This window comes from Tetrao urogallus, assembly GCF_951394365.1.
Source record: "Tetrao urogallus genome assembly, chromosome: 8".
In the NCBI taxonomy this organism is placed as follows: Eukaryota; Metazoa; Chordata; class Aves; order Galliformes; family Phasianidae; genus Tetrao; species Tetrao urogallus.
This window is the reverse complement of record NC_136821.1, coordinates 124,235-139,260: the sequence shown is the minus strand read 5'-3', so window position 1 is coordinate 139,260 and position 15,026 is coordinate 124,235. Positions and strand designations below refer to the sequence as shown.

Genomic DNA, 15,026 nt, shown 5'->3' with positions numbered 1-15,026 from the left:
AAATTAAAAAAAAAGAGAGTTGTATGTTGACATGGAATATTCTGTGTTCTGAGTTCTGTCTGTCGTTTCTTGTCCCGTCCCTGAGCAGAGCTGAGCAGAGGCTGCATCGTTTTCTTGCCTTGCTGCCACTATATTCTTAGTCCGGAGTAATGCGAGCCGCGGCCCTGCTCCGACGTGCGGCCATTGCAGCCCGTCACTCGGCACGCGATGCGCGCCAAACCGTCCGTCGGCAGCGTGAGTAATGAAGTACGATGATAATGCACTACACCGTTAAAATGTTGGTGCTTATAGGTAAGTATCACGGCAGGTTTGTTCTTCCGGCAGTGGCGGTGAGGGCTGCGCATCGGGCGGGGAACGCCGCGCAGGAGACACGGGGCCGCCGCATCTCCCGGCGCCATTGAGCGACCTGGCCAGGGCAGCGCTGCGCGCCGAGCCCCGCGCCGGACGGTGCCGGTTTTGCACCGCCTGACGGAGGCTCCCCGGCTCCCGCTGCCCATCCGCCCTTCCTTCCGCTCGGCCGGAAACACGGAGCCCAGATCCCGCCCTCGGCCGCGGTCGCACAGCTGGGCGGGCAGCGGCACCGCCTCCCCGCGCCGGAAGGGCCCCGGGTCAGCAGGAAGGACTTCCGGGGAGCGCCGGCAGCAGCGCCGCCGCCATGACCTCGCTCCGCGCCTTCACCTGCGACGACCTCTTCCGCTTCAACAACATGTGAGCCCGAGCACGAGCCCTCCTCACGCCCCGGGGTGCTCCGTCCCCGCGCGGGGCGGCCGGGCTCGCGCTGAGCGTTGCTTTCTCTCCGCAGCAACCTGGACCCGCTGACCGAGACCGTATCCTTCCGTGCCGCCGGCCCCGGGGAAGCTTGGGGGGGCGCCGCTCTTGACGCTGTGCTCCTTAACTGAGGGTCGCAGTACGGCATTCCTTTCTACCTGCAGTACCTGGCGCACTGGCCCGAGTACTTCATCGTGGCGGAGGCACCGGGCGGGGAGCTCATGGGTTACAGTGAGTGGGGGCGAGGGCGGCCGCGACGGGAAACGTGCGGTCAGCGCGGGGCCCGGAGGGAGCGCGGGGCGGCGGCGTCGGGGCCGGTTCTGTCGGCGTGCAGGTGCCGCCGCCGAGAGCCGTAAGGCGGGGGGTCGTTCCGACGGAGCTCCGTGTCCAGACAGAAATGTGGCCCTCGAGGTACGCCGCTGTGTGACCCACAGTTGTACAGAGCTGCCGAATCGTAAGAGTGATAACGTAGATACCCCTGGTTCAGCCGCAGTCACTGTAGCTGTCTGTTTATCACTGCCTTGCTCTTCCGTGAAGATGTGTAGCTGCAGCGTGCTGTTCCAGAGGTGCCGCTATGCTGATGCTCTGTGTGTTTGCAGTAATGGGTAAAGCAGAAGGCTCTGTGGCTAGAGAAGAGTGGCATGGGCATGTTACTGCGCTCTCTGTTGCACCGGAATTTCGGCGGCTGGGTTTGGCTGCCAAACTGATGGAACTACTGGAAGAAATTTCAGAGAAGTGAATATCATATTTTTTTCAATTTTGGCTTTTTGAGTATTGTGCCTGTAGATTCCTGTCCTTACTTTAGGTACCTCATTTATGTGAAACAGACCCAGAATCTTCCATTACCTAGTGTCCCGAGTGACAGATTCGCTTTAGTGAGAGAAACAGGAATTATGGATGTTGCTTGGTGGTTTAAAATACTATGATTTCTATGAAAGCTAACTTCCCAGCATGAATAGGAAGAAGCAAACATGCTGTAGAAAAGGTCCTTTTCTTAATAGGAAGAGAGCTTCACAAAACATCAACTGTTTCCTACAGAACCCCCAGCGTGCTCGTTCACTGATCATGGACTTCTCACGGTCCCCTCAGGCGCAGGATTGCGCAAGTGTTGTGCTGCAGATATTACCTTAGCTTATTTTCTGTCTCATGCTGGGTTACTGCAGAAAACTTCAAATCCTCAAATAAACCTGCAGGGTATTTGCTGATAGGGGCAATCCCATTGTGCTTGGCAAAATCAGAAGTAGTACAAAGCTTTGTAAAACTTGCCTCTCCAGGAGAAGAGCTATTTCCTCTTAGGCAGCTGAGTGCAGAGACTGATTATTTTTTTTCCCTTGTGCGTTTTAAATTAGCCAATCCACAAAGTAATGCAATTCAAATGCATCTGAAGTATAGATTTAAAAAAAAGTAAATGTTTTATGGAAATATAGATTATGTGGGTATTTAGTTTGTCCTGTTCTTTCTGTTAATAATTCTGATGTCACTGCTGAGTGTGGAAGATTAGTCATTTCACTATCACAATTATTTCTGATGATACCGGATTTGTTCCTTGTTAAAGCAGTGTGTCTGTTGTTGTGAAGGATGTCTGATTCGTGCACCACCACATCAGACTTGTTTTTGGTCTGAATATAGGTTATCGGTTTTTAATTGGCAATATGTTCACCTGCTCTTCCTTACCATCTTTGTTTGTTTGTTTGTTTGTTTTCAAAGAAAGGGTGGATTTTTCGTTGATCTCTTTGTGAGAGTATCAAATCAGGTTGCAGTAAATATGTATAAGCAACTAGGCTACAGCGTATACCGGACAGTGTTAGAGTACTACTCTGCTAGCAACGGGGAGCCAGACGAAGATGCTTATGGTAAGTGCTTGTTCTGCATCAAGTGGAATGGAAAGGTTCTGATGCTGACCATCCCAAGAATTGTTTATATGTTTGTTTTGTTTTGTTTTTTTAGTATGAAAAAAATTAGTTGGTGATTGTTGAATGGAAATTTATTTACTCCTGTTGGTAGATTTTTTTCCTGCTGAGGATTACATAGTTTTATAAGTACCTAATCCTGCAGTTTGCACATCTTATAGTGTCTGTGGCAAAATAAAATACAAGACAATTAACAAATGCAAAGACACTTTATTCCATAGGTAAGATGAAATAACATAGTTACTTACCTGATTCTTCTTTTCAGAGTATGCTCCTGCAAAGTGTCTGGGCCTATCCCTAATGGTATTAGGGAAAATAATAGCCCTGCTCTTTTTTGTCTCCCTCTCCCCCTTGGTAACAGGGACTTGAAATGTTATTTCCCCAGATATCCTGATTAAAATGTGACAAAAGTTAATGGTCAACAGTGACAGAGATTTTTTTCAATTAAAAGGGTAAAGGACATGACCATTTCAAATATATTGTTGGTACCCTGTTAACAAAACTGAAGCAACTGCTGTTTGCTATTTCTAGACACGTTTTTTCCAGTAAGTATCTTCCATAGATGCTTTTGTGGGCATGGTGTTTATTTTTTTTTTAACTTGAGATAGAATCATAGAATATCCTCAGCTGAAAGAGACCAATGAAGAATATTGTGAAATACAAGGGCCACGGACAGACATCTACAATTCTGCAGATACTTTAAGTCGTGTTCTTGTTCTTTTAGTTTAACCTTTGAATTTTGTGCAGTGCTACGTTCCAGTTGTTAACATAGATGCTGATCTTACTGTAACAGCAAATTCACTTGGTATAGCTTTGTGCAATGACTCTTGTTATAATTAAATTTTTGTTTTCCTTTACCACAGATATGAGAAAAGCTCTTTCCAGGGATACGGAGAAGAAATCAATTATACCTCTGCCCCATCCTGTGAGACCAGAGGACATTGAGTAACTGTAAGCTGTGATTCTAAGAAAACATACTAAGAGTGTCAGGCTCTTTCTCTGCCAGCCCATCTAGGACTTACAGATGAGAAATCTTAGGCTTGATCTCCTCTTTATATGAAACACTGAAAACAATACTGAGAAGCCTATGTACACTGCCTCTATTGATAAAATAGCTACGTACTTTTGCATTCACTCTCATGATTTTCATCTCAAATATTGGAAATGCAGACTATTAAATGAGGTAACCCCTGATGTGGCGTGCTTTTTTTTTTTTTTTTTTTTCTTCCCCAAACCCCAACTGTCTGAAGTCAGTAATAGTGAAGCTTCTAAAACGTCCTTATTCATGAAAAACAAAAATCGCAGAGTGGTTTGGGTTGAAAGGGACTTTTAAGATCATCTAGTTCCAACTCCATACTACATTCAGGGACACCTCCCTCTGGCCCACATTGCTTAAGCCCCATCCAGCCTGGGCTGGAATGCTTCCATGGAGGGGGGAAGCCACAACTTTGCTGGGCAGCCTGTTCCAGTGTCTCAGCACCTTCACAGTAAAGAATTTCTTCCTGATATCTAGTCCAAATCTACCCTCTTTCAGTTTAAAACCATTTCCCCTCATCCTGTCACTACCTGCTCTTAGAAGAAGTCCCTCTCCAGCTTCCCTGTAGCCCCCCTTCAAGTACTGGTAGGCCACTGTAATGTCTCTTTGGAGCCTTCTCCAGGCTGCACAGCCCCCAGCTCTCTCAGCCTGTCCTCATAGGAGAGATTTCATCTCTTGGATCATTTTTGCGGCCCTCCTCTGGACACGCTGTAACAGGTCCATGTCTCTGCTGTACTGAGGACTCCACATCTGGATGAAGTACTCCAGATGAAACCTCACCAGTGCACAGCAGAGGGGTGGGATCACCTCTCTCGCCCTGTTAGCTGCACTTCTTTTGATGGCTTGGCTTTCTGGGTCACGAGGCCACAGTGCTGGTTCATATCCAGCTTCCCATACACAAGTATCCCTGGCTCATTTTTGGCAGGGCCGCGTTCAATCCTTTCGTATCTTGGCTTGTGTTAGTAGTGGAGGTTGCTTTGACCCAGGTGCAAGGCCTCACATGTGGGTTTGTTGAACATCATCACGCTCAAGGCTGTCTGGGTCCCTCTGTGTGGCGTCCCGTTCCTCATGCATGTCAACCGCACCACACAGCTCATTGTCATCATCAAACTTGCTGAATGTGCACTCGATCCCACTGACAATGTCATTTATGAAGATATTAGAGAGTATTGGTCCCAGCACCCCAGGAGGACACCTCTCACCGGTGACCTCCATCCAGACATGAAGACGTTGACCACCACTCTTGGATTAGATCCTGCAGCCAGGTCATCGTCGTCAAGTCCAGATAGATGACATCAGTGGCTCTTCCACTTGTCCATTGACGCAGTGACACCATCAGAGAAGACCATAGGTAGGTCAAGCAGGATTTGCCTTTGGTGAAGCCGTACTGGTTCTCCTGTATCACCTCCTTGTCTTTTATGTGCTGTAGCATCGCTTCCAGCAGGATCTGCTTCATGGTCTTTCCTGGCACAGAGGTAAGACTGACAGGTTGGTTATTTCTGGGGTCGTTCTTTTTATCATTCTTAAAAATGGATGTGATTTTGCCTTTTTGGCAGTCACCAGGGTGGTCACCTGGTTGCCACAATTTTTCAAATATCACAGGGAGTGGCTTGGTGACTCCATTGGCTAATTTCCTCGGGACTCTGGGATGCATCTCATTGGGATCCATAGAATTCTGGATGTTCAGGTAGGACTAAGCATGCAAAATTTGTGTGTTGTCAGGCACCGTAAGCTATACAGCTGGACATTCCATACTAAAAAGATCTATATACAGAAAGTTGTCTTCTTTTTTAATCAGGGTTTTGTATTTTATATACAGCAGATACAATAAAGTACATTGTCTTGTTGCTCTTCTCTTACATTTGTTGTGAGTCACTTGCACCCTTGACTGCTCAGGTAACATCTCCTTGTGTTACCAAAGTTTCCTTAGCAATTCTGGCCATTAACAAAGCAGTAGATCACGGAGATGCCAGCCGTACCCTGAGTGCCTTGCACTCACCAGATGTTGGGCTGTACAGAGTCACTGTAGAATGTGTAGAGATGTACCAGCAAGAATTGGCAGAAGTCAAGAGAAGAAAAATGGCAACAGGTGGACCTCAAATAGCTAACTGTTAGTGCAATAAATTCATGATTATTGCATGTAGAATGGAAACCATAGGAGAAAAAAATCTCTGGGGAGAATTCTTTTGCGCTGTGGATGTCTTCTTGTTAGAATCTTGTGTTACAGGAAATTGAGGCTGCCTTGTAAACTCAAGTTTTTATTAAAAAAAATAACTTAAAAAGGCAGGAGAAAATAAAAAGTTAATCGTAAAATACTCTTTACTTCTAGAATGTGTTGTGCTTAGGTAGTTCTCATATTAGTTCATCGGAGTCTCAAGTATTCCTTCTCTTGCTTGGAGGAAGGAATCTCTGTGTGTGTATTTCCTTGCTGTAGTATTTGTATATGGGTGTCAACATTTCAAGGGCTGGTTCAACCCCAGTTCTGTGACCAGTAGGGTGACCTACAGACAGATCCACACGCTGGGAAAGAGAAGAGGGGAAAGGATAGGGAGATGCGCCTAAAAACATCGGCAATGACCTGAGGAGAAACAAGCTAATTTACTAAATAGGATATCAAAATGCAAGACAACACATTGTAATACAATATAATACCATATGATTAGAATTGGAGCTAATAAAACAAATAAAATGACTATCCAAAAACCAAAGGCCTTAGTATAAGTAAGCTGAAGCAATATGGCACCTGCAACAAAGACAAGCCAGACGAATGAAAAAGGGGGGTCTTGTGATCTACAAACAGTTCTTATCCTTTCCTCTGAGCAGAAATGGTGACAGAACAGCAAACAGTCCTCTGGGAGATGCTGTTCTCTTCTTGGACAGGTACCCAGAACTGAAGCATTAATTCTTTAACTCCCAGTGCACTACATGAGGATGTGATGAGGAATACCGATAACAGAAAATCATAAAACCAAGACAGTGGGAAAGAGAGACACGCCTGCTTTCAACACACTGCTGCTTCTGCTTTTGGAAGGCTATGGCAGTGAATGGGTGAAATGCTGGGTGAGAAGAGGCTATCATTATTATAACAACCGTCACAGCAGAGAGGGAGGATGGGATGAACTGGCTGAATTTGTGCAAAATGACACACAGCTGTCACGAGAGGAGATACAGGTAGAGTATGAACTCGTTTTCTCTAAAGTCGAAGTTGCCACCATTTCAGTCCTTCACACGACTTTAAGACTATAGTAAGGTTAACAAACTTTGTAACTTCACCATGTACTGCTTACCTTTCCGTGTCAAAATTTCTGTGTTATTGCAGAAAATTTATTCTGTTTGTAAAGGGGTACAGGCCTGTGGTGTTGCTGTTTAGCGAAAGGCAACTTGTAAGCTTCTCTTGGGCATGATACAGAAGGTGCTGTGTAACATCCCATTTCCTGTGTCTCTGGTATCTCTTTCTGGCTCTTCTTTCTACCATAACACTAATCCAGAGCTCTGCATCTGGAGTTGTGATAGTATACAACTGAGAGCAATTGTGGCTGGCCATTGAGAACCTGATTGTGAAATTTCAGACTTGCTGTCGAGGCTGTCTTGTTTGTCAGGAATTCAACTCCACAGTGAGTTTTTTGAAGAAACAAGTTCCAGCCATTACTTGTATCCACGTACAAAATCCCTTGATTCTGTTTGAAACCTGTCAGTTGCTCTCTATAGGCACACTTACTGACTGGTTATGTTCAACACAAGGAGTTGCCACACACAATTATCTTCTTATTTTACAGATTATCTAAAGGCATTTCCTTCTCCCAAAGAGTCTCTGTATATAATTTACTTCTCCTTGTGATATATGAGCAATAAATTCTCCTCAAGCAGAACTGCAGAGAGGAAAAACACGTTTGAGGAATCTTTACCCATCATTTCATCGTCTGATTCAGTGTTTTGGAAATAAGACAACGTGAAGTATGTCGTATGTCTTTATGTTAGTAATTTGTCATTACATTGTATTATCACTGCAATTCCTTGCAAACTGAGAAGAGGCAACGTGACTTTCAGCATTGCCTGAGTAAGAGTCTCTTGCTCTTCTCTTCTCATTTGTCCAGGGGTTTGAAAAATTGAGTATGTGAAACATACGGTGTGATTATGTGGGATAAAGTTGGTCGCATTTACAGGAGAGCAGTGAAAAAAAATCTTTCTCCATCTCCAATGTTTGCGAGTGAAATTTATGCTTTGTACTCCATGAGCACTTCGTTTGACCTCTGTATCTGTGTTTGTTCCTGCCAACGTAGCACACGCTCTTCCTATAACAAACAAAACGGACAAAAAATCCCCACAACCACTACCTTCAGCTTGTGAAAGTAGCGCTCTTCATTCAGTGCAGTCCAATTCCCTGTCTGATTCTCTGTTCTGAGAATCAGTAGTAGAGAATCCACTCTGAAGGTTAACAATTTTACACCCCTCTTCTCTCTAGCAGCAGAATCTGTCACATGACCCTCACATATAAGAGTTTCTGTGCATTTGGTTGTTTAGTTGCACATTTGTTCTCCAGCTGTGTTTCTGAAGGCCCTCACTCTTCATGGGGATAATTTCAAGTCTTCCACAGTGACAACTATGGAATAAATAGATAATACTTGACTGCATATCTCTTAGAGCATGTCTCCTGTAAGATGAGCATGTCTCCGTTACCTTTTATATAGCTGAAGGGAAGTTGGAAGTGGAGTAGCAGAAAGAAGCTTAGAATTGTAGTTACTTCTCTTTGATTTGAAAAGTAAAGTGAGTGCTGCTTTTCTGTTTTCGGTCCCAGTGACATGGCTATGAACAAAGGATATTTGGTATCAAATACATTTGGATTACCTACGAGCGCACAAGGATCAAGTAGTGAAAGTAGCAAAGACCCCATTTTTTTTTTTTTTTTTTTTTTTTTTTAATAAACATTTTGGGTAGCAATATCTGTGGAAAAGTCTTTTATCTGAACCTGTTTTGGCATTCTTTTGTATAGATGCAGTGACCAGGATGTATCAAGACAGAAGGCAGTACAGAGATCACCCGCAGTATTTCAGAGACCATGTAAGAGGCTGTTAAATGAATGCAGTATCTGATGACTTTTTACTCTTCTCAAAATGAGTTTAAGTGGCTTTTTTGTTGTTGTTGTGGCAGTTCTTCAATCCTAGATAAATGATGTTTGTATCTGTTCAGACAGTGGATAAGAAGGCTGCAAAAGCCCTCAATGAGTATTGCCGAAAGAAGAAAACTAATGTGCCTTGAGTGTCTATTTGTGATACTGCCAGCGTGACTTGTGACATCATGACAGTTACGAAGATCAGTTGAGGTGAAGTTGGTGAAGTGATGCCAAGTAGGTAGGTAGTTGCTCAGACAGAAGGAAAATTTGATTCCTCGTAGTACTTTTGCTGCTGAGAAATAAAACCACAGATACTGATGTATCAGTAATGTGGACTACCCCAGGCTGACGCTTTGTTCTTCAATGTCAACATCTGTCATGATTTATTCTGTATAAGAAATGGCAGATTTTGTCAGAAGCTGTTCAGACGTGTTGCTGTTACCTTTATCAAGGACTGGCTGCTGCTTGACAGGCTGTCCATGTGTTGATTATGTGCATGTTTATTTTATGCTCCCCGTCCTCTTGAAGCTTTGTCACTTATTTTTAGTTAATGCTCAGGATGCATCTATGGGGGTGGTTTGGAAATCTGCCCACTTGCTCAGTCAGTGTGACCAAGATTTTCAGGAGGAGCCTGAGCTAATTAAACTGTGTGAGGAAGTTGTAACCTTGATCCCATCTAATAAGCAACTTAAAATGGCCTCAATTTCACGGACATCAGAATTGAGCTGCTGGTGAAAAGTAAAATTATGGTGTAGGTAGGAAATGTACTGTTGGAAGACCAACAGAATGAATTGAGGCCAATGGTAGTTAGATAATAAATTTTTCTTAAATTCCCTGCCTGCCCCCCCCCCCCGTTCCCCTTCTTTCATCTCGTAATGTTGTGTTTTTCCTTTGTCATGGAAAGAAAGAAAGAATGGATCTGCAGGGACTGTGCTGTGGGTCCATGTCAGTGCCCTAGGAGAAGTTAATTCTGCAGTCTCTTAAAGGTCTTCCTGCCATTAAGTTCATACTCAGTTCCACTTACCTACTGTGTATCCTTAGAAGAATGATTGCAGAAGAAGAGTTCTTTTACTTAAGGATGCTGTCTGTCCATAGGCATGTTTGTTTGGTTTGGCTGGAGCTTAGGAGCTTGCTGCTTATGACTTCAGTTCTTTGTGATATAGAGCTGCGTCACTTGCTGCCCAGAACAAATACACATATTGTTACAGGAGATTACTGCATGCGTTTTACTTTTTATTGCTTATGAGTATGAGGATGGTATATCTGTTCAAACAAGTAACATCTACAAGAATTTTTTTTTTTCTTTTTTTTTTCTTTTTTTTTTTTTTTTTCCTCTTGGAGCAGTAGTTCAGGTAGATATAGATGCTTTCTGTTCTGCCACTGTGTTTCCCATAGCGGTGTTCTAGGAATGGCTTCTGTTGTTGATTGCTTTCTTGTTTATTTTAAATTCTGAAAGAAACATGCCATTCTTTTTCTTCTGCCTATGTCAGATTCCTTTTGTTTCCTTAGTGGATTTGAGTTGTACTCTTGAATGGAACGCACAGCTGGATCTAGAGCAGGTACCAAAGAGGTGTCTGTGGGCAAGCAGTGTTGGATTTCCCAGATAGAGGTTATAAAGTTCTTTGCCTCCTTGCAAAGTGTTCTTGTATTATTATTAGATAGTCTTGTATGTTACTGCTGAACCAAGATTTTTATGACAAATCCATTCTGTTTTCCAAAGGCGATGCTGAGAAGCTTGCCTCACAATGACTTATGCATACCTCACATTTCATATTAATTCTTTCCATGGGTTGAAAGTAGACCAAATCCTTGAAACCGTGCCTGGGAATCCCGCTGTTATTGGAACAGTTCAGCCGTGGTGTCCGTGGTCAGAACGCCCGGCGGCAGATCGTGGCCTTAGTTGCAAATGGAAGTACTGATGACAAATTGCTCGATGTCAAGACCAATCCAGTGGATATTTATAAGCCTCTGGTGACCCGGATGGGATCTCGGAGTGCTGTGGCCAGGTACGGAAGTGTTACTGCTACGTTTCTTCTAAGAGTTGCTTGGCTGTTTTGCGTTGCTCTTGTGAGAGGTTGATTGTGTTTTTGCAGTAGAAGCCTCCAATATTTTCTGTGTGTAGTATCGGCCTCTACTGAACTTATAACCCTCTTGTGAAATAGCTGTTTTTCTTCCACTAAGTAAGTTACTGGGCAGAGTAAAAAGTTAAAGATTTGGGACGTTCGACTGGGGTAGAATTGAGTGAGGTGCAAGATAAGGCAAATAGGCAGGGGGGAGAGAGAGCCCAGCACGGGACCGAACGAATGTGCTCATTCTTGGAATTATTGCCTTCCTTTCTCCACGGAAGAGTACAAAACATACCAAAAAACAACAGGTTGGTAATGTACCTTATATGGAAATGTATCGTAGCAACAGCGTCGGGGAGATTGTGAGCATGAGTCGCTCAACCAGTGAGCGAACGCCAGGAGAGCGTTACCTGTGCTTGGAGTATAGAAGAGAATGAACTTCACTGACCGGCATGCAATTTCTCCCTTGCCAACAGGGGGCCTGCGCCCACTATTGCAGTAATGAATGAACTTTGCTGCTATCACTAAGATCCTTGCCTAACCTGAAATTTTTGACTTAGAGTGTTTCTCACAAATTCGGTGCCAAAACCAAATTTGATTATGCCATCCTTGGCTTTGCTGCACGCATCTGTCCGATTGATACCTTGTTTTCTTCGTCGTCTCCCTTTCCGGCCTCCCCCCACTACCCCCCCTTTCTCTCCTGTGTTTTTCCTCGGCCTGAGGAGCAGATACGCGTCAAACCCGTCGGTAAAATTATTTCGATGGTCTCTATTGCCATCGCGTGGCCAATCAGAGGAACTGCGTCTAAGCTGTTTCTACGGTCTCTGATGCCGCCTAGTGGCCGATTGGGAATACTGCGTCGAAGTTGTTTCTGCGGTCTCTACTGCCCCCGCGTGGCCAATCGGTGGGACTGCGGCAGCGTTTGTTGCCGCAGGCAGTAGGACGCACGCACGCAGGCATGCAGAAGTGGTGTAAGTACGTTCTCGTTGCTTTGCGCAGCCAATCTGCCGCGTGTTGTTATGCTTAGTCCTACAAGCAGTAGTGCGTATGCGCAAAACATCTTTTAAATAGCATCTGTTCTGACGGAGCCCTGAGATGCAAGTGAGCAGTCAATTCTTGGACCAGCTACACGATCCTTTTCTCTGCCAATGATCAATGCTCCTCGTCTATTTTTCTGGCCGGTATTACGCCCGAGCCTCTCTGAGAACAGACTATTTAGGCTCTCAGCAAACCATACTCTGGCATGTGTATTGTATGCCCAACAATGAGCATGCAAAACCATATGTGAACTTAGCAACAAAAAGAATCCGTTGCGACCTTGCCGCACACGCATAGCGGTGATGAGAATTGCGCATGCGCCCTGAGGTGAGGAAATAGACGCATGCGCCAAGCAGAACCAAGGCTGATGTATGTGCAGTACAGTGCCAAGAAAAGCACATGTGCAATGCTGCGCCGCGCAAGCCGCATGCGCAGTGCAGGGCCGCGGGTGGCGCACAGGCCGTGCACTGTCGAAAAAATTGCATGTGCACTCCGTGCCAAGAATAGTGCATGTGCAGTGCGTTGTGAAATGCTGGCACATACGCATACATGTTTTGAGGCACGTGCACCTCGCGATGAAGAGGAAGATGCATGCGCACTGTGTTGTCCAAACAGCCGCATGCGTACTGCAATGACAAAATAGGCGCACGCTCACTGCGGAACCGTGGCTCGCCTGTGCGCAGTGCTGCGATGAACACTGTACATGCACACAATGGGGACGTGCCTAGCGCATGGGAAGCACCATATCAAGCGAGGCACACGCGCACTGTAGTGATGAAATTGGCACATGCGCACTGCGGAGAAAACTGGTGCTTGCGCTGTGCAAAATCGAACGCTAACAGATCTGCAGTGCTGCGTTGAAGCTGGCGCGTGTGCAGTATGCTACGAAAAGGCGGCGCATGCGTATTGACATTTCCAGGCATGTGCAGTGCGGTGTCCAGAAAGGCGCATGCGTACAGCTGGCACGAAACTAGCGTGTGCGGATTCCATACAGTGACTAACGCAGGCGCAGTGCTTTGCCGAGAATGCCGCATGCGCAGTTCGTGTGGAGGCTGGTGCATGCATGTTGCCATACTGAGGGCGGAGCGCACGCAGTGCCTTGCCGTGATGGTGCGGAGCCACCCGGGGCCGGCGCATGCGTGGTGCCGCCCGGCCAGGGGCCGGCGCATGCACGGTGGTGCGGGGCCATTCCGAGGCCCGTGCATGCCTGTGGCGCTGTGCCGTCCCGGGGCCCGCGCATACGCGATGGCTTTTAGACGGCTGGAGGACGGTGCAGGGCTAGGGTTGGAAGGGGACGTTTGCTGGTTCACCGGGAGGCGAGTGAGTTGGATGCCACGAGGCGCTGAGGGGCAGCTGTGAGCCAAACCGGTCTGTTCCCGGGTGGGCTTGGACATCAAATGGTGGAAATAGACGCGGTGCATCCCAGATTAGTGGGGGAGAATATATCGCTGAGCCGGCGGTCCGGAATCGGCTGCTTGCCCGTAGCCGCAGTGGTTTCTCGAAACAGTTGCTGTTTTGAAGGTGACGGGCGCGTGTTTGCTATTAGCCGGAGGTCTGATCACCATAGAGAGCAGCGGATGAGCTGCGCAGAATGGTTAGATCGGTACTTCCCCATTTCTGGGCACATGCAGCAGTTGTGCGGCTGGCGGGACTCGGCGGCAGGTGGCGGCAGTTCCGCGCATTGGGGGCTGCCCGTGGGGCGCGTGGAGTCCTGGGACGAGTTGATGGCCGTGCGCCGTGGGGTGATGGTGCCCTCGGCGCACGGCTGTGACAACAGGGTGGGGGTCGGTGCCCCCAAAATGGAGTGGTGGGCGAGTTGTATGGTGCCCCCGGAGCCCCCAAAATGGGGCTGGTGCCCCAGGCCCGTGGGCAAGTTGTTCAGGGAGTGCTTTCTGGAGATGACTTGTCTTTTCTCTCCATCTGCAGCGACTTCAGCAATCCCACGTCATGCTGCAGCAGAAATGGGGGACTGCAGTACGTCAGCGATCTCTGACTCGAGGAGGGCAGTGGCTGCAGGAAGGATGCTCGCTGCAGCCTTCCTGTTTCTGTGGGGTTTGGGATTCGGTGCCAAAAGCAAATCCTTGGCTTTCCTGAATGCATCTCTCAGATTGACACCGGGTTTTTCATCACCTCTGATGACGCTGTCTGAAAAAAAAATAGAATAAAAAGCGTGACAACATCAATTTTCTAGTGATTATTTATTGTTTATTATTATTTACAGACAGATATTCATAAGCACTGAGCGCAAGTTTGCTGGCTTTGTCGAAGTTTTCCTCGTTTTCTTTGTCGTCTCCCTTCCCCCCAATTTCTTTTCTGTGTTTTCACGCACTGGAATTTCATTTCGAGGTCAGTGCTGCCCTCGAGTGGCCGATACGCGGAACTGCAAAGAAATTTTTTCCGCGGTCTCTGCTGCCCTCGTGTGGCCGATGTGAGGAACTGCAAGGAAGTTTTTCCGCCGTCTCTGTGCTGCCCTCGTGTGGCCGATATGAGGAACTGCAACGAAGTTTTTTCCGCAGTCTCTGTGCTGCCCTCGTGTGGCCAATGTGCGGAACTGCAAAGAAGTGTTTTCCGCGGTCCCTTGCTGCCCTCGTGTGGCCAGCATGCGGAACTGCAACAAAGTTTTTTCCGCAGTCTCTGTGCTGCCCTCGTGTGTAGAGTAGGCGGAACTGCATCGATTTTTTTTCGGCGCTCTCAGTGCTGCCCTCGAGTGGCCGATATCCGTAACTGCAACAAAGTGTTTTCTGCTCTCTCTGTGCTGCCCTCGTGTGGCCGATATTCGGAAATGCAACGAAGTTTTTCCGCGGACTCTGTGCTGCCGTCCTGTGGCCAATATGCGGATCTGCAGCCATGTTATTTCCGCGGTCTCTGTGCTGCCCTCGTGTGGACAGTAGGCGGAACTGCAACGAAGTTTATTCCGCTCTCTGTGCTGCCCTCGTATGGCCGATATGCGGAACTGCAACGAAGTGTTTTCTGCGGTCTCTGTGCTGCCCTCGTGTGGCCAATATGCGTAACTGCAACGAAGTGTTTTCCGCCGTCTCTGTGCTGCCCTAGTGTGGCCGATGTGCGGAACTGCAGCCCAGTTACTTCCGCTCTCTGTG

The 15,026-nt window shown here is 46.8% G+C and overlaps 1 protein-coding gene across 1 annotated transcript; it reads left to right on the top strand.

Annotated features, from left to right (window-relative positions):
• Positions 1–655: 655 nt before the first annotated feature.
• NAA20 (N-alpha-acetyltransferase 20, NatB catalytic subunit) lies at positions 656–3,747 on the top strand (the record flags this gene model as incomplete). The annotated part of the gene is made up of 6 exons (XM_079538801.1): positions 656–708; positions 803–827; positions 909–999; positions 1,368–1,503; positions 2,476–2,621; positions 3,542–3,747. 6 exons carry the CDS (start codon positions 656–658, stop codon positions 3,625–3,627), a joined length of 537 nt encoding a protein of 178 aa, XP_079394927.1. The 3' UTR covers positions 3,628–3,747.
• Positions 3,748–15,026: the final 11,279 nt, after the last annotated feature.